This window comes from Heterocephalus glaber, unplaced genomic scaffold (genome assembly GCF_053883595.1).
Source record: "Heterocephalus glaber isolate CG9 unplaced genomic scaffold, H.glaber_assembly_v1.0 deba00001481, whole genome shotgun sequence".
NCBI classification, from domain to species: domain Eukaryota; kingdom Metazoa; phylum Chordata; class Mammalia; order Rodentia; family Bathyergidae; genus Heterocephalus; species Heterocephalus glaber.
Window position 1 is genome coordinate 60,067,595 of NW_028258317.1, and position 24,242 is coordinate 60,091,836.

General features: G+C 42.0%; 1 protein-coding gene across 1 annotated transcript in view; it reads right to left on the reverse strand.

Annotated features, from left to right (window-relative positions):
- The window catches only part of Prune2 (prune homolog 2 with BCH domain), a 307,927-nt gene extending 284,073 nt beyond the window's left edge, over positions 1 to 23,854 (reverse strand). The window contains exon 1 of the mRNA XM_087184137.1: positions 23,519 to 23,854. Within this exon, the coding sequence (XP_087040263.1) occupies positions 23,519 to 23,554 (36 nt within the window). The 5' untranslated portion in view covers positions 23,555 to 23,854. The remainder of the gene's footprint in view (positions 1 to 23,518) is intronic.
- Between the last annotated feature and the right edge of the window lie 388 nt (positions 23,855 to 24,242).

Genomic DNA, 24,242 nt, shown 5'->3' on the forward strand with positions numbered 1-24,242 from the left:
TTCCCAGATTGTAGGTTGTCTCTGAGCTCTTTTAGTAGTTTCTCTTGCAGCGCAGAAGCTTTTAAATATGATGAGATCCCAGTTGTTGATTCTTTGTGCTAGCTCCTGTGCTACTGAAGATTTGTTCATAAAGTCTTTTCCTATGCCAATGTCATCAAGAGTTCTACCTAACTTATCTTCCCGCAAGTTTAGTGTTTCTGTCTTCATATTTAGTTCCTTAATCCACTTCGATCTTAGTTTAGTGCACAGTGATAGGTATGGGTCTAGTTTTAATCTTTGGCAGGTTGAAATCCAGTTTTTCCAACACCATTTATTAAATAGGCTATCTTTCCTCCAATGAGGGTGGTTGGCTCCTTTGTCAAAGATGAGGTGGCTGAGTATATCTGGAGTTGTTTCTGCATCTTCTAATCTATTCCACTGATCTTCGGGTCTGTTTCTTTGCCAGTACCATGCTGTTTTTATCACAGCTCATGATTTGTAATCAATGTTTGTATTTGCTGACAAGCCACCCATTGATATGAACATTAATACAGTGTAAGTGTGGTTCTGTGTGATGTCCATCCAATATGGTAAATTCTATCTAGTGTTTGAGTAGATTCTAGTTTCAGAACAGATTGCAGTATTAGTACATTTATAAACAATGGAGCTGAAGGAAATCACTCTCTTCGCACCTTTTAATTCTGAAGAGTATCCTGCTGTTATTCCCACTTCCAATGTCCTAAAAGGAATAGAAAATAAAATAACAAAAATCCAGAAGATCTCCAATACTCTAGGTGAGAGTATATGCATGTTTGATCTTCTAGCCTGACCTTCTGGTCACCTTTACCCTACTCCCACCTCATTACAGGTTCATAACTATGTACTACATGTCATAAATACAACTGAGGTCAGAGTGAATTCTGGGACAATCGTGTGCGTTGAGATCTGCTAAGATGACGCAGAACCCTCTCAATCATTCCTGTATATTACACCTAGAGATTCGGTGGCAAGCACCCAAGTTGAGGAGCCTGGCCTTTAAGTTCTGAAAGCCTGATTTATCTGTGCTTGTTGTTGCTCTGTTGCTATTGCTGCTTTCGTGTGTTGTGACCTGTGTGCTATGCCTTGCTGTCACCCCAGCACCTTTTTCTGCCTGTGCCTTATCTCTTGTTGGTATGGACTTGCCCTGAGCACAACTTTCCATGATCAATAAACATAGCTGCTTGTTGCTCACTACTGGATGTACACTTGGCAATTATTTCCTTGTGCTACACAAGAGCCTGGCTTACATTGGCCCATACCATGGCAACAGTATTATTCCTACTTACTTTCTTTCCTGTAAAAGGATAATAATACATCCTTGTGTAATGCATGTAACTTTTAGCACCTGCCTATCATGCTTGCCACTCACTGCTAATGGCCTTGGCTATGTGACTTGCTTTGGCTGACGAAGTGAAGTGGAAGTGGCTCATTCTGGTACTGAGCAGAAGCTTTAAGAACATTGCTACCTCCTACCAACTCTCTCTGACTCGCTTCTTCCAGAAGAATAGCCTATCTCAAAATGCCCCTTTGGCCTGCATTTCCAAACACAGGAGGCACTTGGAGCCAGGCTGACTTTCAGCAACTCCTAATGGGAGCAGAAAATACATCTTTGTTATTGAAAGCCACCTACCTTGGGGATTTCCACTTGCATAGCACAACCTAGTGAAAGCTGAGGTGTACACAGAAGCACCTGAAAGGATTCCCCACAGCTCCAGAGTATCTGCTGCTGGCCCCCAACTGCAGGAGGTCCCACAAGCCACTGTGAGCTCCCTGCTAAGTTAAGAGAAACAGAATGTAATGTTAAAGGCAAAGGAATGGGAAAGTGCAAAGGCCTATGAGAAATGAAGTGGGAACAAAGAACACATCAGAAAGTCAGTGACTCAGCATAAGCCGTCAACAAAGGATGAAGAGCATAAATAATAAAGGAACACCCTCAATATCACCACCCAGGAAGAGTAGGTGAGGACAGGGAAACAAAGAGCAAATGATCATCTGGGTGACAAGAGCACTGCCCAGAAGAGGACACCAGATAAAGAGAAGAAAATTGTTAAATAATTTAGACAGAAAGAGAAACCCAACAGCGGTGAGGTGATCTGCAGACGGTTTTGTTGTAAAAGAGAGGAAAATTTTTCATTTAAACATTTTGTTTCCTGTAAGGAGTTCTCAGGAAAAGACCACTGCTGTGCTTTCTTTTGAGATCATTCAAAGAACCCAGGTTAGGGCCTTCTATTGCCTAATTGGCTGCCTGTCCCTTCTCCTTTTCCTTTCTCCCTAAAGCCCATTATCATACTTAGGGTCTTCTCCATAGCTGCCAACCCTGGGAAGCCACAAGCCCTTGTTTTTTCTATGCCCAAAAAGAAAGGATATAAATCATGCAGACATACATTAGAACATGTAGCAGTGCTAGGCCTGCCTTACATAATTAAAATCGATGGTTGTCTGTGTGTGGGGACCACAGATTCTTTTTTCCTCTAAAACAAATTCTTGTTTTACCTGAAATAGGATAGCTGTAGATTTATTCCTGAAGCTTTAGATTTTCACAACCTAGAAGGAATGTGGCCTTCCAGGCATCTCCAAGTGTCACTGCAATGAGCCAACACCTCCTTTGCCATTCTCTCCAAGTGCTTTCACCCAACTGTGCAGCCTTCAGATTCTAACACACCCTTTAAAGGGGGCTTGAATGGAATGACCTGCCGCCCTGCCAACCCATGGTCTGGATCCTCCCTATTCAAATCATGGTACAGGGACCAATGGTATCAGTTGAGAGTTTGTTAGAAGCACAGACACCAAAGCCCAGAGTCTGTACTGAATCAGAATCTGTGCTTTACCAATAATCCTGGATGACTCCCACACATGGGGAAGTTTCAACAGTGCTCCCAGAGTAACTACTTGTACTAAAATAAATGTATTATGTCTCTGTGGTATGTTGAATAGAAATATGAGCTAAGACTGCCACACGCAGTATTCATTAGTTGTATGCAAGCTACTTGACCTCTCTGAGACTCAATTTCTCTGTCTGTAAACTGTGCATAATAACACCTGTCTCAGAGCACTGCAATCAAGGTCAAATGAAATCACAAATGTGGCTGCACAGTGAATCTTGAGGGATGCTAACTCCCTTGCTTGCTGACCAGGAATGGGTTTCACCAAAGGGTGGCATGCAGGGACAAGAAGAAGAATAATGATGAATTTGAGGCAAACAGAGCAGGAGAGAAAATTCACCAAGAGGTACAGTACTGGGAATGGCAAGACACTTAATTTCATTGATTCTGTCCTGGCCCTCAAAGCTTTCTATTCCCTGTCTCTTTAAAATCCAAAATGTATTTAGGAAAGAACTGAAGAGCCAAAAGTTTCAACATACAAGGATTGGCTTCCACAACCTCCTGCCCCACAGCATGCTAATTATTTAGCAGATGTGCATGATTTAACAACTGCATGGCTAAGTATCTCAGAGTCTGTGATTTCCACTCCCCTCAACACTTAGGAGAGAAGAGCACCCCAAGTATATGTCTCTTGGAATATATTAAAGCTTCTCAAACCAAGATCTTGTAACAGAATTAATATACTATGTACAAACCATCTTGTCGGATGATAGAGTTATATAAAAGAAAATCATGTTAGGCTGACAGGACAACTCTAAACCTAAATTTTGCACTAATACAGAATGTCAAGTCCAGACTAACCTTGAATTCTACTCTCTAAAGGTTCTTTTAATTATGCTTGAATGTTTCTCCTTTGTTCATTAATTACTCAAGCTCTTGAGAAAATTTATGGGGCTGGGGGTGTAGTTCAGTGGTACAGTGTGTGCTTAGCATGTGAGAGTCCCTGAGTTCAATCCCTGGCACAAAAGAAAGAGAGGGAGGAGGGAAGGAAGGGAGGGCGGGAGGGAGGGAGGGAGGGAGGAAGGAAGGAAGGAAGGAAAGAAAGGAGGGAATAAAGAGAGAAAAGAAGGGAGAGAAAGAAAGAAGGAGAAAATAGGGGAAGGAGAGGAAAGAGAAGAGAAGAAGAAAAGAGAGGAGAGGATAGAAAAGGAGAGGACAGGGGAAGGGAGGCGGGAAAGTTTGGGAGACACAAGCAAACTGGGACCTCTATCCACAGGCCAACATGTCTGATGTATCTTCTTTGTACATCTTGAATTAATAATCCTGTGGCTTCTGTCAAGCTATGGCTATAATACTGTCAGGAAATACACGTATTTCTTAGTATCAATTTTGAGAAATTCAGCTTAAATGACATTAAACTGCACTAAAATAAAATTATTCCCCATTGTATCAATGTGGGATGCATTTAGGCTTTGGGTCAGTAATGACATGATCCAAATAAAGGATGAGTTAGGAAAGTGAGCTAGCATAGAGAGAGAAAGGAAGAAGAATTGACCAAGTCACAACTCCTCTGTAGCAGAGAAAGAGCAATTAAACTTCTTTCCTCACATAAAACTCTTGGCTTTATCAACATAGTAACACCCATGTTATCCCATTATGTTTGTCATGTGATCGATCCCATGTGCCCTCCAGGGATGCCAACCTTCAGTGCCCCCTTCTCCCTACAGCTGATACATGGTCTCCAGAGCCTGTGGACCTCAGCACATTTCCGCCATGACACATTCATTAATCTCCCACTTGAAAACTGTATATCAAAGTCCATCCCAGAAACTCTAAAGCTCTATAGGCTTGTGTTCCTGTGTTGAGAAAACTCGACTTCAGCAGAAAGGGATTTTATTATCAGATAGTCTTCTACTGGAAAAGTTTACTTACTTTCATAGTTCTATTCTGGCATTATCTTTTATGCAGAGGAATCTAAACTACCAAACTTTCAATGGAAACTTCAATTTATCCTTTCAAAGTATGGACCATTTTTGTTCCCACAGATAATTGAGAATCAAAAGACACAGATTCGGGCTGGGGATTTAGCTCAGTGGTTCCACCGCCTGCCTTGCAAGCGCAAGGTCCCAAGTTCCATCCCCGGTACCAAAAAAAAAAAAAAGACACAGATTCTATGCCAGCTCTCCTGATAACCTAACTGACCATTTGTCCTAGGGTAAAGCTGGATTTCAGCTCTCTAGACTTGTACTAATATTGCATAACATGAGCCTTACCCAAGGTTGATCAAATGAGAGCACATATGTGAAAGCAATTATGAAGTGCACCACTGTGCTCTGAATTACCACCAATTATAATCTTTACTTGGTGTCCTCAGGGAATTCATTCCAGGACCCTCCGAAAGGTACAAAATTCTACAGATGATCAAGTGCACTTTATAAAATGGCATATATTTGTATATGTCCTACATGTATCCTTCTGTTTTCTTTAAATCATCTCTAGATTACTTATAATACCTACATACTGCAAAAGCTAGGTAAATAGTTGTTCTACTATATTGTTTAGGGAATAATGACAAGAAAAAGTCTATGTGTGTTCTCAGAACAGGTGCAATTTTTTTTCAAATATTTTTTCCATGGTTGGTTGAATGTGGAACCACATGAATACAGAATGCCAGCTGTGGCTGGTGACAGAGTAGCCGGGACCTCAGTGATTAAAGCTGGCCATTGAAGATGGAATCTTGCAAGATGGCAGATGAAGAAGGTTCCATTTGACTACGACACTATGGGTACAGAGGGCTCAGTATATCGTAGCAACTAACTCGGTTACTCCAGGAGACTCAATCCTTCTGAAATAATTGAGTGAGGAAGTGAAAAGAACAAGAGGAGGTGACTTTCCTAGTGAGATGCTACCTCATCTCAAGTAACAAAACAGTAAAACCATGGCATCATTTGTGTTATCACTGTTTTAATTCAGCAGCCATGCAACTCCAGATCAGTTGCTTAGATCCATAACTCACAAAGTTAGCATATTAATCTCCCTAATATACTGCACAGCTTCTTAAATTCATCAGTAGCATGGATCTAGTTTGCAAGAAACCTGAAATCTGCATTTGGCTCTGTCACACTGCACCATGGGACTTGTTAACCATTTTAAACCTCTCAGAGTGTTGACATTTTGGGAATGTCATCCAGATACAAATTTGGAAAGATTTATCAAAAAGCTTAAGCATGTTAATATCTTTTCCCCCAATAATTACATATTTGAAGTCTACTTTAAGAACATAATCCTGGATGTCAGGGCGATCTGGCTGTGACATCTGTCACCCTACTGATCACCAGGGTTGATCCGGCTGATCTGGCTGGCTAGGGGGTGGCCCCTTCCTTCCTCATTGCTCCGCGTGTGTCCCTCCCAAAGCCACATGCTCAGATTGAAGAGGACAACTACCCCCGATGGAGGAGGACTGTTCCCTCATCAAGGGTACACAAGTACCTGTGCTCCCCTGCCAGAACCTCCAAACAGACTCTCAACAACATAATCCCCAAAAACAATAAAATCTTTCATGTACAAAAATGTGTGTCATAATTAACAATAGACAAACAATGAAAGAATAAACAAAAGCTTTAACCACAGTTTATCTTCTTTATTAAACTGTATTCTAAGATATTGATTGTGAATATTATACAAGAATATAGAAAATCATAAATAATATTAAGTAAAATAAATTAGGGTACCAAAAGGTGTAAACATCTTATTTTAAAGCCTATGACATAGGAGAAGGACTAAGAAAACTATCTGTCAAAATATTACCAACAATCCTGCTTTGATGAAAGTAAGTATTTTTCAGTTCTTATTTTCTTCTGTTTATGAATGACTTTTTAGCTTTCTTCTATTTACCAATTTTGTTATAATGCTTATTTATTGTTTTATAAAGAAATTAAACTAGCAACAGTATGAACTTGAGATAAAAATCTAAGGTCATCTGTGTCAATGTTAAATATCTATGATTCTTTGATAGTTTCAAGCATAACGATTTGTAATTCTAGAATTGTTAAATTAACTGTTACACAGCAAGAAATCATAAATAAAAGATGATGGGAATAGAGTATTATATTTAAATGTGGTATCCTGAGGGTTGGATCCCACATAACTGCCAGGAGTGATGGGCCAGAGTATGACCAAGGGCACACATGGCAGTCAGGGTGGCTGAATATCCATCTTGCTGAAAGCAAAAATCCAACACACCAACCGGAATGTATGGTCAGTGGTCTACATAAATGCTAGCCTATGAAACTCTTTGTATAGGAATTGGTTTTATGAAGAAGCCATCCTTGGTCAGAAGGTTATTATGGGCATGAAATAATTGCATAGATGTGAAAAATACACTTATCCCTACAAGGCTCATAGTAACCTAATGGAAGAGTAATAAATTTTTCAAAATGTTTTAAAAGCCAGTTCTGGGATGGCATTTTGATCTGCATCCACCACAGGGATGCACTTTTCTGGACTTTTCTGGAAACTAGATCCAAGAATAATAGCATTTCAGGCCACAGTCCAAAGTTGTCAGCCAAATGGCAAGCACATAATCAGTTATAGAACCACTAAAGTTTATTTGCTTCATACATGGCTTTATTTGAGGGTCTTAGAAAGTATATTCACATTAAATAATCAAAAAATTCAGCTAGAAAATAAAACATTTTGTCTTCTTTATCTTTTTCTATGAGTTGTATCCATTTCCTAAGATCTTGTGTGTAATTTGACTACAATCAAAAGAGAGAAAGAAAGAGGAAAAAAAAGCTTTCCCAAAGATTTTGGGAAACACTCAAACGATAAAAGATAAAACAATGCCTGAATCAAAGTTCAGCTTTTATTAACCCACAAAGGCCAGTTGAAAGGCCAACTTCTTTTCCCTGAAAGGATTAACCCTCCAAAAGGAAGTGATATCAGAAGTTTCTTTTGATTGTAGCAAATGAAGGATGAAAGAACCCCACCCCTATTCCAGCCAAGAGATGTTGCACAACAACCAAAACAGCTTGCTAAGAGCCTGGGAAAGAAAGAAATACAAAGAATCAAGAAGAACTATAGAGAAGGACTCGCCCTGGGGGACACTGCCTTCCTGGGGGAGCCCAGGGCATACTCCTGTCCTTTCAGACAGCTCTGGCTGGGAGCAGTTGATCTGTCCACCTGCCATGATATTTCTGTCTTTTCAGCTGCTAGTGTGGTCAGAACCACTGCTCACTCATTTTCTATAGGAAATATGCACTAAGAACGCAGAAAGGAGTGAAATGCTGCTTCTACATTCAGAATGGACTTCTGCTTCCACCCTTCTTGGGAATCAGGAAGTCCAACATGTGTATTTGTCTTTGCACTCTTTCTTTTTATTTTAACTGATAGGTCTTTTTTTTTTTCTTGCAGAAAAAACAATGGAACCTTGTTGAATTAACAGGCTTCCTTTAACAAAAATAGCCAACCTTCTAAATTAAGGCAGAGTGGTTCCCATGAGTGGAAATTTTTCCATTAAACATTTTCAAATGATTGAAAGGCCAGTAACAGTCTGCCCGCCTCCCTTCTGAGGATTTTCTTGAGAACCTTATTTTTCATCTTCGTGCTCTTTGCTGCAGTTCTTCTGGGCCCGGAACCAAAGTTCTTTACTCAGAATGCAAGTAAGGAGCAGGTTGCTCACAGGCTGTACATGCTGAGAGCCTTACTTATGCCTCCCTCGTGGGCTTTCATTCAGAGCACATCACCCTTTGTCCTGATGCTTGAGCATTCGTAATAAACCTTGATGTTTCATCTACCTGGCTTCATGCAAGAGCAAGTCTCTTACAAAAGAGACTTTGCCAGACAACTGAAGCTTACCCTCCATGCCACTGTTTCTTTTCTACTTTATTGTATTTTAATTGTCTGAATGGAAATTTTTTCTAAAATCACTCACACTACACACTTTTTCTCTTAAGCAGGACACTATACTTCACCAATCTTTTTTCCTTGGTTATTGAAGATTGTTACTATTAACATCAGGTATGTGCTTAACCTCAGTGATAGTATGTTGCCCGGAAGCTGTGTAGACATTTAGGAGTATGTGCTGCACCCTCAGTGCAGTGACACTCACCTAGGTCTGCTTCTAGGTCCTGTTTGATTTTGATTTTGTTTGTAGAATTCTCTCATCCTAAGTTATCAGCAATTACACCACTACCATCTCTTACTGAGAAAAGCGAGTTCATGAATATTGTAGCAAAGTACCTATTAAATAATAACTCACGCTTGTGTGTCTTTACCATGTTCCTGGTATTTCTCTGAATAATTCTCAGGTAATGATCTCATAACAAGCCTTCAAGATTGAGCTTGGGGAATTTGCCTATGAGAAATTTAAGGATAGATTTTCTTTTTTTGTTTGTTTGTTTGTTTGTTTGTTTGGTACTGGGGATTGAACTTGGGTCCTTGAGCTTGCACAGCAGAAGGATAGATTTTCAATAAGTAATTTCACCTGCCCAAAGGAGAGGTGTCTCGCTTAATTCCCCATTTCAGATGACACCAGGGTTGGCTGATGTTGCTGGAGATGTGGGGTCAGACATAGGAATTGTTTCACTTACAACTCATCCCATCCTGAATTTTGAACTTTCTTCTATGCCTTACTACTTTTCAGACTTGCTTTCCCTCTGAATCCTTTTATCCCTCTCTTGGCTCCTACTTCCCTTCCAATTCTGCACCTGCCTTCTTTCCACTCTTCCCCTTTTAATTCACTCCTGCGTGTGTGTCAGGTTTTACCAACCATTTTCTGGGGCACTGCTAAACCAGCAGGCTCAGGAGCCGAAGGAGATGCTACACAATTGAGAGCTATGCTCTGATTTTAGCTCTTCTCTTCCCAGCTGTGTCCCTGGGGTGAGTGCACCGCCCCCCCTTACAAACTCAATCAAGCGAAGTAACGCTGAAGGTCTTTAACAGGAGAGTGGTGAAGAAATCAGCCACACCAAGAAGTATGCTGACAACTTTGACACTTATTTAAACTCTTTTTAAAAATATATTCCCATTACTAAAAATTCTCCAAATAGTCACAGTATTTCTAGTTACCCTAAAAGCTAGTCACTCACCCTAGTGTTCAATTAGATTATTGGTCATTCCTTTTTCTTTCTTTCTTTTTTTCCACTTATTAAATTCCTTTATTGGTACATTGTAGGTATACAACACAATTACATTTCTCATTGGGAACTTGTACCTTTACATAATGCATCTTGGTTCTTATTTTTTCCCCATTCCTAGCCCTCCCTTCACCCCCTCCACCCTTCCCTATTTACAAAGACTTTATTTCCATTTTTTCCATTTCTCAGCATTTTTCCTTTCCCTTCTTTCCTTTCCCCTGCCCCTCCCACTACCTCTACACCTTTGGACCTTTTCTTCCTATTTTACATTATCAATTATTCATTCTAATCATTGGTACATTTTAGGTATACAATATAATGACATTCATCATTGGGAATTTGCAACTTTACATAATCTCTCTTGGTTCTTATTTTTCACCCTTGCCCAGCCCTCCCTTCAACCCCTCCAGTCCTTCCTATTTACAAAGATTTTGTTCCTATTTTTCCATTTTCCCATATTAATCCCATTCCCTTCTATCCTTTCCCCTAGCCCTCCCACTTCCTTCCCCTTTGCCTCTTTTCTTCCTATTTCACATGACCTATTATACATTTAGTCCTTATTTACACTTTCAGTTTCTCACACCAGAGAAACTATTCGGTATTTATACATGTGTGCCCTATTTATTTCACTTAAGAGTATCGCCTCAATGTGCATCCACTTAGCTATAAATGTCTCTAATTTCTCATTTTTTATGGCTGAGTAGTACTCCATTTTATAAAAAAAAACACATTTTCTTGATCCAGACTCCAGTTGATGGGCATTTGGGCTGTTTCCAAGTTTTAGCTATTACAAACTGTGCTGCTATGAACATGGGCGCACAAATATCACTGTGGTATGATTCTTTTAATTCTTTGGGGAAGATCCCCAGCAGTGGAATAGCGGGGTCAAATGGGACTTCCAGTACTAGTTCTTTAAGGTATCTCCATATGGATTTCCACAGTGCTTGCACCAGTCTACACTCCCACCAGCAGTGGAGCAGGGTTCCTCTTTCTCCACAGCCCTGCCAGCATTTGTTATTGGTAGATTTCATGATAGCAGCCATTTTTTCTGGAGTGAAGTGGAATCTCAGCATTGTTTTCATTTGCATCTCTCAAATGACCAGTGATGTTGAACATTTTTTCATGTATTTATTTGCTATTTCCATTTCTTTGTCTGAGAAATGTCTGTTCATTTCAGATGCCCATTTTTGGATTGGGTCTTTAAACTTGGGAGGTCTGATCTTTTCAAGTTCTTTATAGATTTGAGATAGTAGACCTTTGTCTGAGGAAGAGCAGGTGAAGATTTTTTTCCCACATTGTGGGTTGTCTCTTCACACTGCTGGTGGTTTCTCTTGTTGTGCAGAAGCCTTTTAATAAGAAGAGATCCCACTGGTTGATTGTTTGTGCTAGTTCACGGGCAACTGAGGTTTTGTTCATAAAATCTTTTCCTACACCGATGTCTTCAAGGGTTCTCCCTAACCTCTGTTCCAACTGGTTCAGAGTTTCTATTTTAATATTTAGATCTTTAATCCATTTTGATTTTAGTTTAGTGCATGGTGAGAGATATAGGTCTAGTTTTAATCTTTGGCAAGTTGAAGCCCAATTTTTCCAGCACCATTTATTAAAGAGGCTATCTTTCCTCCAGTGAGGGTGTTTGGCTCCTTTATCGAAGATGAGATGACTGAGTATGTCTGGCGTTGTTTCTGCATCTTCTAATCTGTTCCACTGGTCCTCAGGTCTGTTTCTTTGCCAGTACCATGCTGTTTTTATCACAGTAGCTTTGTAGTAGAGTTGCAGGTTGGGGATTGTCATACCCCCTGCCATGTCTCTGTTACCTAGAGTTGCTTTTGCTATTCTGGGTCTCTTCTTGTTCCAAATGAACTTTTGGATTGTTTTCTCAAGGTCCATGAAGTATGCTGCTGGGATCTCAATTGGAATTGCATTAAATCTATATAGCAGTTTTGGAAGTATGGCCATTTTCACTCTATTAATCCTTCCTACCCAGGAGCAGGGGATGTCTGTCCATTTTCTGATATCATCTTCAATCTCTCTTTTCAGAGTGCTATAGTTTTCAGAGAAGAGGTCTTTCATTTCTTTTGTTAGGTTGATTCCTACGATTTCAGCATTTTGGTTGCTATTGTGAAAGGAATTCTTTGCTCTATTTCTCTCTCAGTGAGTCTGTCATTGGTGTAGAGGAAAGCTATTGATTTTTGTGTGTTGACCTCGTAACCAGCTACTTGACTGAATTTGGTTATTAAGTCAAGAGGACTTTTGGTGAAGTTCTTGGGGTCTTCTATATAGAGTATCATGTCATCTGCAAATAATGACAATTTGACTTCTTTATTACCTATCTTTATTCCTTTTATTTCTTTCTCTTGTCTAATTGCCGTGGCTAATGTTTCCAGAACTATATTGAACAAGAGTGGTGATAGTGGACATCCTTGTCTTGTTCCTGATTTTAGTGTGAAGGGTTTCAGTTTTTGGTCATTTAGTATGATATTGGCTGTTGGTTTTTCATAGATGGCTTCTATCAGTTTGGGGTAGAGACCATCTATTCCAATCTTTTGTAGGGTTTTTATCATAAATGCAGGTTGGATTTTGTCAAATGCTTTTTCTGCATCTATGGAGATAATCATATGGTTTTTGTCCTTGGCTCTATTGATGTAGTGTATTACATTGATTGATTTGCATATATTGAGCCATCCCTGCATCCCTGGGATGAATCCCACTTGATCAGGGTGTATGATCTTCTTGATGATCTTCTGCATTCTGTTTGCCAGTATCTTATTAAGGATTTTTGCATCTATGTTCATTAGTGAGATTGGCCTATAGTTCTCTTTTTCGGTTGAATCTTTCTCTGCTTTGGGGATCAAGGTGATGGTTGCTTCCAGGAATGAATTTGGGAGTATTGCTTCCCTTTCAATTTCATTGAAGAGTTTAAACAGTAGCGGCAGCAGTTCCTCTCTAAATGTCTTGTAGAATTCAGCAGTGAAGCCATCAGGGCCCAGGCTTTTCTTAGTTGATAAATTTTTAATTACCTTTTCAATTTCATTGGTTGATATTGGGTTGTTCAGAATTTTTAGGTCTTCTTCGTTCAACTTTGGTAATTCATATGTATCTAGGAATCTGTCCATTTCTTCTGTGTTGTCCATCTTATTGGCATACAGGTTCTGGAAGTATGTATTGATGATCCTCTGGATTTCTTCTGGGTCTGTTGTAATTTCACCCTTTTCATTCCTAATTGCATGGATTTGGGCCTTTTCTTTCCTTTTTCTGATAAGGTTGGCTAAGGGTTTGTCAATTTTGTTGATTCTTTCAAAGAACCAACTCTTGGCTTCATTGATTTTTTTGTATCGTTCTCCTAGTCTCCATTGCATTGATTTCTCCTCTGATCTTTATAATTTCCTCCCTTATATGAGCTTTGAGGTTGTCCTGTTCTTCTTTTTCTAGAAGCTTGAGGTTCAGCATCAGGTTGTTTAATTGGGCTCGTTCTGTTTTCCTAATATGTGTATTCACTGCTATGAATTTCCCTCATAAGGCTGCTTTCATTGTATCCCACAGATTCCAATATGTTGTATTGTCATTGTCATTTAATTGAAGGAACTGTCTGATTTCTTCTTTAATTTCCTCTGTGACCCATTGGTTATTCAGAAGTGTGTTGTTCAATTTCCACGTGTTTATGAAATCTTTTGAGTTTCTTTTGCTATGGATCTCCAATTTCATCGCACTATAGTCTGATAATATACAGGGGATAACTTCAATTCCTTTGCACTTACTTAAACATGTTCTATGTGTGAGTATGTGGTCTATTTTGGAGAATGACTCATGTGCAGCTGAGAAGAATGTGTATTCTGATTTTGTGGGGTGGAAGACTCTGTAAACATATGTTAAATTCATTTGTTCAAGAGTTCGATTGAGTTCTAGTATTTCATTACTTATTTTTAGTCTAGTTGATCTATCTGTTTGTGACAGTGGGATGTTGAGGTCCCCCACTACAATTGTATTAGTGCATATACGATTTTTCATGTCCATTAGTATTTGTTTTGTATACTTGGGTGCACTAGTGTTTGGTGCATAGATATTTATGACTGTAATCTCTTCCTCTTGGATTCTTCCCTTTACAAGGATGTAGTGTCCTTCGTCTCTCTTATTCAGTGTTGGTTTGAAATCTACTTGATCTGCCAAGAGGATAGCTACTCCTGCTTTTTTTCGGGTTCCTGTCACATGCAGAATTGTTTTCCACCCTTTAACTTTCAGTCTATGAGTTTCCTTTTGAATTAAGTGTGTTTCTTGTATGCAGCATATTGTTGACTTTTCCTTCTTGACCCATTCTGCCAGTCTATTTCTTTGGATTGGTGAATTGAGACCATTAACATTGATGGTTATAACTGAAACGTATTGACTTGTCATTGCCATGACTTTTTCTTTTTGTTGGGTTCTCCCCCTTTCCATTTAATTTCTTATCATGCCAGATGGGTTCATTCTGCTTTGCTTCCTGGGGTTGTGATCCTCAATGTCTGTTCCTAGGATATTGTGTCAAATTCTTTGGAGTGCTGGTTTGGTATTCATGAAGTTCCTAAGGTGCTCTTTGTCATGAAAGTATCTATTTCTCCATCCATTTTGAAAGATAGTTTTGCAGGGTACATCAATCTGGGTTGGAGGCTGTTTTCTTTTAGGGCTTGGAATATGTCACTCCAAGCTCTTCTTGCCTTGATGGTTTGTGTTGAGAAGTCTGCTTTGATTCTGATGGGCTTTCCTTTGTATGTGATTTGTTTCTTTTCTCTGACTGCTTGGAGAACTTTGTTCTTCTGTTGGGTTTCTGGAATCTTAACAATTATATGCTTATGTATAGTTTTTTTTTTGATCAAGGCTAGTTGGAGTCCTATATGCCTCACTTATCTGTATGTCAAGCTCTTTTCCCCTGCTTGGGAAGTTTTCTGCCATTATTTCTGTGAAGAGATTTTTTTATGTCATCTGCACTCTCTCCTGTTTCTTCATTGAGCCCAATCAGTCTTATGTTATTCTTCTTTGCATCATCTAGCAGCTGCTGGATTGATTTCTCATGTTCCCTTATAATTTTGAAGCAATTTTTCTTTTCCTGGTCACTAATTGCAATCTTATCTTCTATATCTGAAATTCTGTCCTCACATTGGCTCATTCTGCTGTGCAGACTTTCAGTGGAGTTTTTCATGTCCTGGAAGTCTATTTGCATCTGTTTTATGGATTCCATTTGTTTCTTATTTTGGGATTCCATCATGTTCCTCAACTCCTCTCTAGATTTATTAATCATGTCTTGCACTAGGGGCACAATTTCTCCTGTTATCTGAGAAATTATTTCTGATTTCATTTTTTCCAGATCCCCTTTTGTTGCCAGTTCAGTGGGTCCAGGTGGTTGAGTATCAGAGTGTTCCATCTCATTTCCCTTTGGGGTTGCTGTAGGTGATCTGGAAGTCTGGTTTTGAGACTTATTTACATGTTTTCTCATTTCAACTGGGGTGGAGGGTGTTGGCGCCTGCACGGATTACCTCCTCTGAGCTGGGAGAGGTGGGACAGGGGCCGGGATCAGCGGTAGGGATGGTGGCCCAAAAGCCCTTTCCGGTGGGCTGGGAGCAGTGGGAAGGATGCTGGCTGGGAAGCCCCTTCCTCTGGACCAGGACCAGTGGGATGGCAGCTCAGAAGCCCCTACCTCTGGGCCAGGAGCGGTGGGAGGGATGGTGTCCCGGAAGCCCCTTCCTCTGGGCCAGGAGCAGTGGGACAGAAGGTAGCCCAAAAGCCCTTTCCTCTGGGCTGGGAGCAGTGGGAGGGATGGTGACCAGGAAGCCCCTTCCTCTGGACCAGGAGCAGTGGACCAGCGGCTCAGAAGCCCCTACCTCTGGGCCGGGAACAGCAGGACTCAGTACTGTTGTCTGGTGGTCTGGTGTCCTCTGCATCTTTGTAGTGTGGAACCAGGTGGCTGCCTGTCTGCAGTGGGGTGATCCAACCACTGCTGCTGTAGTCTGCTGCACCTCTACTGAGGTGACTCTGCTCTCCCACTGGACTTCAATTCTCAAGAAGCCTCGAAAAGGCGCTCTCTCTGCTGCTCACCACTGCACCAGTTCCTGGGCTCAGAATGATGGCCTTCTGGATCCCTGCACCATGCTGCTGTCCTGGCAGGGCTCCCGCTGCCCATTCCTTTTTCTTTCAAATGGGCATGCACAGAGAAAAGTCTCACAACTCACTCAGTAGTCTATGCCATATTCTTCTCAAACATATTCTCTCAAGGGAATGGGGATGTATGTAGCTCAGCAGTACAGTGCCTGCCTAGCAAACAGGAGGTCCTGAGTTTGATTCCTGGTATTAAAAAAATAATTCTCTCAATAATATTGGTTAATTACACAGTTGTCTGGGGATTTTAATATAAATCTGGCAACAGAGAAAAATGGACCCCTCTTAAGTCAAAGGGGAACTCAAAGATGTACTGGATGCACAATCCCAATTTACAACCCCACCCCACCCCCATAAACGTGCCAATTTGTTCACTTTTAATTTAGAGAGAATGAAGTGTTCTGGGAAGTCTTGGGAAAGGGGCACTGATAGAAAAAGGGTGAAGGTGCTGGAAGAAAAAATGAAGCCCACATTCTGGCTACACTTTGGATCTCACTGTGCATGTGTGTTCAGGGGAGGGGTGATTTCTGGTGAACAGTAAGTCCAAGTAAGCAAGATCTCAGTGCAGGCACACATTGTTGCTCTCAGTGTAAAAAACAGATATAAGCACGGTTGATGCTCACCAGTGTAAATAACTTATATAACCACGGTTGTTACTGGCACATGGCCACTGCTGTGTATTTTCCTATGAATGTAGACTAAGAGGCAGAGGATTGCTGTGACAATGGGCAGGCCAGGGGTCTGCAGATGGTCACACAAGTGCAAGTGGCTAAGTGGCACTTGAGGATGAAGATGTCTCACTCAGTTCACAGCTCTGCAGCTCTTCTTTGGGCTGCCCGAATCTCTAGTGAACCTCCCCAGGCTGAACTGGTAACAGGACAGTGATCTGGGAGCAAACCCTGACTCTTCTCTTTATTGGTCTAGGGCAGACTTCTGACCACACTGAGCCTCAGTTTCCTCAGCAAAAGTAGACTAATTCCTATGCCACAAGACCATTATGGGGGTCAAATGGAAGAAGTTACTTTATAGCAATGAAACACATATTAAAGAGATTCTAGTTGAACTAAATAGAGCTAAGTATTGCCTCTGTTCTATGAAATGCATATAGGGCCGCTGGCCCTCTCACACCCATGGGTGTCTCTTCCTTTTTCTATTACTGTGGATGTCAACCCCATTCTCATTTGAGTTAGGCCCACCTGCAGCAGCCATAGCAGGGTGTGCTATTAGAGTTTTCATTTTACAGACAAGAAACCCAAGATTCCAGGAGGCTAAGTCACCAGGACTGTGTAGGTAGTAGTAAAAATGGCAGTTGGGATCTGAAATCAGGCATCTGGCTCCAGAACCCACTCTTATCAGCCCCCAAGCCATACTGCATTTCAAGGCCAAGAAGCAAGACAGGGGACAAAAGGCTGCCTAAGGTCCTTCCAGATCCAGAACTCATGAAACTCTTCTGGGATCTGAGTAGGAAAAGTGGCCTGTACTGTGGGCCTCATGGTTTCAGTTTACAGGCTCAGACATAGGCAGTGGGGTTATTGCTGCTCCCAGAGAGGTCACTAATCATCAAAGATGAAACCATATATAAGTTTTTGATAGTGTGAGCATCTACTTCCAGCTTGTTTTGAAATTTCTACACAAGATTCTTGGTTTTTAAAAAAGCTAATTCTCAAATGTCAGTAGATGAGCCCTGTACTAAATAAGAACTGTTGCCAAAATATAGTCAAAGTCATACACATTATTAAATAATTTATGTATTCATGCCCATTGCCCAAAGGTTAAGCCATTTATAATAATAGGTACACATAAAGGTTAAATATCACATTATTTCTCTTATATAAGAAATCTGCTGTATAAATAATTAAAATAAAAGATAGATAATAGGAAACAAGGAAACACATCTTCTACAAATGGGAAGGAGAGCAAGAGAAAGAGGATGGGGAAGGTGGAGTAGAAGGAATTAAGATGTGTTATATACATGTATCGACACCCCACAATGAATGTACTACAAACATGTACTAATAAAGATGTTTAAAAATTGTTTAAAAAGTCTGACTCAGGATCTTGCATGAGTTTACCCCAAGCATGAGGTCTGTAGTGACAGAACTGGACAGAAAGTCTGGAATGCCTTCACCCTTCTGCTCAAGAACTCTGAAGGGTTTGCCAGCCAGTCCCTCTCATGATATTAGCACTGGTGCAGACACAGCAGAACAGGCTGGGCCAGTTGGGTGGAGTAGTTGGGATTGGAGCCACTCAACCTTTTTAGTCTTTGAATCACACTGAGAAAGACCTATGGCTCTAACAAATCCACAATTTGCTGATCTACCCAATGTGGTTTTGTAGAGACTTTGTGCCTGCATTCCTCCATTCATGCTTTAATTCAACCAATATTTACAGATTTCAAGCAGTCATGGGTAATAACCAGACTCCTTACTTTGATAAGACATCTTGTATTACAATCTTGTATTACATGCATACCATTTGCAAAGAAATACAGCGTGCTCCTTGACCTCAATGTTTTATACCTTCTAGCAAACCAGCTTGGCATCCTATATGCTGCCACTAGTCCTGCTTTTGATTCAGATCTCCAAGATTCTGACCACCCAGGTATTCATTTTTATTGGGCCACTACATCCTGCCATGCTGTGCACACGACTCTTGCTTTATGCCTTCATTTATTCTAAATATACTTAATGAGCATCAAGCTTTCACCAGACCCTGCTGATAAAATAATAAAAAAAACCACACAGAGAGGTCCCTACTCTCATCAAATTGCCATGCCCAACAGGGACATAATAACAAACTAAGATTAAATTATCTAAAAACTGGATTTAAAAACTTTACTTAGATACAGGATAGTAGTTAGGGCCAGCTAGGAAGGGTTCACTTAGCAGAACCTTCCTGTCTTCACTTTGTTTGAAGAAGAGATGTGAATTATTTAAGCCAAGGGGAGAAGGAGGAGAAGTCAGAAGAAGCTGAAGAGCAGGGTCAGACTAACAGCGTCCCCCATTCTCCTAAGAGTAGTAGGAAATGATCATGAAGTTTTAGGGAGGGTGGGAGAGGTAAGAAAGACGCTTTCAACACTGAGTGCTTGATACTCTCACTCTCCCTGCCAGCAGTGTGAGAGCGGTTTGCAGGAGACCTGTGTCCCAAGCACTGTAATCACCTGGTGGCTCAGTGACCCTGGGATGCAGAGGGTAAGGAAAAGCATGATGAAGAAAGTTCTCAGTTGGAGAAACTCCATGAGTTACATTGTAAGGTAAGGACCTTCAGAAGAGACCAGCTTGGGGCAAGTGGAAAGACCAGCCATTGTTCCAAGTTCTGTGCAAAGGGCTATGGATGTATCAGTGTGGCTTTACAATGCATCTGCAAAATAAGCACCATTTTTCAGATTAAAGACCCATTAACAGTTTAATATTTCTAACCCAGACTTTGTGGATCTGACTTTTCAGGACAATCTAGAGGCCCTCACAAGAGCTTTCAGGAAGATCACCCTTCCCTAGAGACCAAAGCCCAAAGCCAGAGGGTGCAGAAAGAAATGGATTTGAGATGATGCCAGAGATTTGGGGTAGGCTACTTTGTTACCTCTGGCAGGGCAGCCACATATGACTGTGCAGGTTGTATTCTGAACAAACCCAGAGAGTGTCCTTCATATTAAAGTCCATGTGAATGTTACTTCCTAAATACAAAAGCCTTGCCCCTCCACAGTTTCCTTTCAAAAAGGACTAAACTCGGTGACTCTCCTCATAATCCCAGGGTTCAAGAAAAATCAGTCACCCCGTTTAGTAACCTTCATTCAAACCCAGCTAGCTGTCCCTTCTTCATTTTTTCGCTGTTCCGGTAGCACTCCAAGGAAAGGTATACAAGAGGAGAATAAAGCGTCCACCCCCAAGTCACCATTGCTTGCAAAAGCATCAAGATTTATACACCAAACCCACAATGATGTCATTATCTGCTCTAATAAATGCTACACAGAGACAAACAGGTTATATCAAAGTTGTCACCTTTTTACTTAGATGACAATAAAATATTCCCCAAATGACAGACTAGAGAATGTCCCTGCTCATTTGATCATATGTGCTTCAAGACCCAAGCTGTTACCTGGATGACAGTGAGCACGTCTTTTCCTTGTAGATGGACCAATCCTCTCTGAGATCTCTTGAAATGAAAAAGTTTGGTGCTTTTGCAAAGTCCCTGGGGCTGGGCCAATTCTCAGCTGCTGGTCTGGATACTTTGGCAGTGAGAAATTGAGCTGACTTCAGGACTAACGCAATCATGGGCTCACTCCTCACTGGCCCCTTCTGAGTGACACCACACTTGCAGAAGTGCTTGGGATTCCTGAGTTTCCTGCTCATAAATACTGGCAGGAAGCACTGACTCTCAAGTATGGCCCCTGGTTTCCAGAGGGACGAGTGGATCTCCTGGTCTCTGATTAGAATGAGCTCAGCTGCTCAAAAGAAACTGCTTTGCAGTTTCTCCACTATTAGTTCTTCCCACAGTGGCTCTTTAAAAGGTACCTGTAAAACATCTTTTTTATTGACATGCACCTTCTTTCAATATAGGAAGTCGGGAAGGATACATTCCTCCTCTTTCCAATCAAGATGATTATTCTGCAGACATGCTGCAGTGGTTTTCTTTCTTTTCTTTTAAACTGCATATCCTATATCCACTCAAATTCAGTTGTTCATTTTAGTTATGAATGTGCATTCTTGTCCTTATGTCACATACCACAGAGCATAAGTTGACATTTAAGTCACCCAGAATATTTCTTCTATAGAAGTCCAAGTATTGACTACCCACTGCAGATTGGAGCCCTTCACCTACAGCTGTCACTGCTGAAGTGGCAGATGTGTCCCCTGGACTGCAGTGATGACTCTCTGCTCACTTTCCCTTTGAAAACAGCATTCCTGGGACATGGATGTGTCCTGTATCCTTCTAGTGGCAGCTGACAGCCCCCTTCAAGGCTGGCCCATGACCTACCTCTTATGGTATGTGGGCCGCAGCGCTCCCCACCCATTAGCAGCTGTTTGAGCTGCGTAGCTGGTGGTGTTTGGACATGCAGGGGGGCTCTGCAGCCAGACTACCCAGTGTAGGGGTTGGGGTCCTGGCACTTGGCATTTTTTAAGATATCATCTAGATAAATCTATGTACTTCTGATAGAAAACTGCTAATAATTTCTAAATTTTAATTCTAGTTCTAACAAGGATAAGTGTGAAAATCAGCCCAATAAACATCTCTTAAAATGTTTTCCAAAAGGCCAAGGATTTAGCTCAGTGATTTCGCAGCCTGCCTCGCAAATGCAAGGACCCGAGTTCAATCCCCAGTACCAAAAAAAAAAAAATGTTTTCCAAAGAACTACTAAAATTTTTTTAAATCCTACCATTCTACTATGACTAAACCTCTCACCAATTAATGATATAATTATTAAAATTTTTCTACAAGGAAAAGATTATCCTCTAAAGTAAAATCTTACTACTACTGTGTGTGAGCATTGCATGTTAAATAAAAATTTTATTACCTAAAATATTTATCAGGAGAATGTGTGACTAAAAGTGACCGAAACACCTTTGCCATAGCTGATTTCTAGCCCAAAACCTACTTCAAGAAAAGAGAAAAACCATTATAATTGTTCTCCTGGCCAAGACAGGAAACTGGTAATAGAATTTCAAACAACTGGTTCTTTTCTCTGTCTTTTTTTTTTTTAATGATGTACAGCAATTGCTCATCTAATGAAGGGACTCGGTAAATAAATTACACATTACTTTCAACTGATTACTCTGAAATAGGGAATTTTCATCCCAGCAATTGCTCTTCAGAAATGAGGCAAACCTCTTCCTCACATCAGAACCAAGAACCTAAATAAATGTTTCCTGTTAAAATGTTGGTAAAACGAATGCATTGAGGGTGGAACAGAGGTGCAGTCCAAAACTCTGTATCTATTCTTGATCACCATTCATTTTCGTCTACACATACATACACATAGAGCCAGAATTGATGCAAATTTTTGAACACTTCTTACCCATTGCTGGCTGCAGAACAGAATGAACACTTAAGTCATCAGACATGCAAAATACTTACTGAGTTTCTATAATAAATATTTTTGTTCCCTGAGCTCTAGTAAAACTACCGAAGGTCAATAAACACAGAGATGATCACAAACTTTCTCAATTCTGAAATCTCCACGAACATTCAACTCTCTGGGTGGCTGATGGTAAAAAGCAAAGTACTTACACAGCATCAATCAACCCTAATGGTCCTTTAAAGGACACTTACAATTAGATCACTATAAGAACCCCACTTCCGGCTGCACTCTGACTGGAGGTTTGGGTATCTTCAGGCCCTCCCTTCCCAAGTTACCTTTGTAGTGCAAGGGTAAATTAGTTACAGTAATAACCTTGTAAGTATCCTGCCTTGTAATTGAGACATCACCTTAAAAGCAGACTTTAAGTTTTGGCTTCAGTGAAAGTTTGAAAGGTGAAAGGCATCATAAATTATGCATTGCCTTTTATGCCAGCCCCGTAAAAAGAGCCTTCACTGTTCATTAGAGATATTACCTGTAACTGGGCACAGACTTTTTTTTAAGTGCCAAAAAGGAAGCATTTCCATTACCTCTATTACTCCTATGTTGGAGGGCCAAAGCAGTTTGTATTTAGGAAACCGCTAGAGTCTGTTTCTCCAGAAGGCGTAGGAACTGTCACCATACACACTGAAATCACCATGCCCTGTTTGGATGGTGATACAGTAAAACGTACGCCACACATGCTGCTCTCCTCCCAGGAGAACAAGGGCATGGCGAATCCTACATCACCAGCAACAGTTGGGCCTCTGCCCCTTCTTCCCCTGGCCCAGTTTATAGATGTGACACAATACACCTGGGAGCAAGTAAAATTCGGGGTTGCTCAGATGAACTAAATGTTTCCCACGCATCCACCCTACCCAACACCCTGACCTTCTCACCTAGGGTTTGCTGCCTCCAAAACACCCTTGCAGATTTTTTTCACCTATAGGTGCTACATACGCAGAAAGCTGGACTCTTTTTCTCAAGAAGGACCACGCCCAGCCGTTCCCTATCCTTGGGGAGCTAACTATAATTTGGGCTGAATTCCCCTTTTCTAAACGCCAGGCCAAAGGGACCAGAGCCGACTGGTGCGAACCACCTTCGCCAGGTCCCTACCACACCCCGCTCTGCACGCTCTGGCCGTGGCTGGAGGACTGAGCAGAGGACTGCATGCAGGCGGGAGCGGCAGAGACTTGGGTCCTGGGGCCAGCCCGCACACTCTGACAACTGAACGGCAAAGTTGTTTCTTCCTCTTCCATTGCAATACCGTTCTTCTCCCTCTTTTCATCGGCACGGGCGCAGACACACGCACCCACGCGCACACACGCGCACACACACGCACGCACGGCCTTGCCCTCTCAACTTACCAGCTTAGACTTGGCGCGCTGCAAAAATTCTTCCATTTCTTTGCAAGTGGTTTGGACCCGAGTTTGGGGGCAGGGGTTGGGGAGGAAGATCGCGGGCCCGGGACCGCGGCAGGGTCGCTGCAAGGTGGCCGAGCGCAGAGACCGGCTGCTCCCTCCGGCGCTCGGAAGCGGCTGAGGCTGAGCCTGCGCCCTGGGCTAGCTCGTCCCTGGGCTCCCGCCCCACCTCCTCGAGCCGCCGCCCGCCGGGCTCCGAGTCTGTCCTAATAAGGAGAGTGGGTGTGCCGCTCGGGCGCGCCGGGGCTGCCCGCAAGCTCGTCGCCGAGCGCCTGGGGGACCGAGGTGCGGGGGCGGGAGGCTGGGGGCTGGCGAGGGGCGCCTCGGCCAATCGCGGGCCCCGCTGCGGCCTCCTGACTGGCGCGCCGAGAGATGCCGCAACCGTGGACAGCGCCCAGAAGTGCCCGCCGAGTGCCAGGAGCCGCTGCAGAGGGAGGTTCTGCCGCAGGCACCGCCGCTCTCCGCGAGGGCAGGTGGGACGAGGGAGACGCCCCCAGGAGAGTCCCCTCCCCGGCCAGCGCCTCCCTGGCTGGCTGGCAGGGCCCAGAGAGCTTAGGCGGTCACTTCAGGAGCTGGTCTGCTGGCCGGGCTGGAGACACACTCAGCTAGATTGGCGCGGGGGTGGGGAGGGGAGGTACTGTTGAGCTAAAAGCAGTACGACCTTGATAGA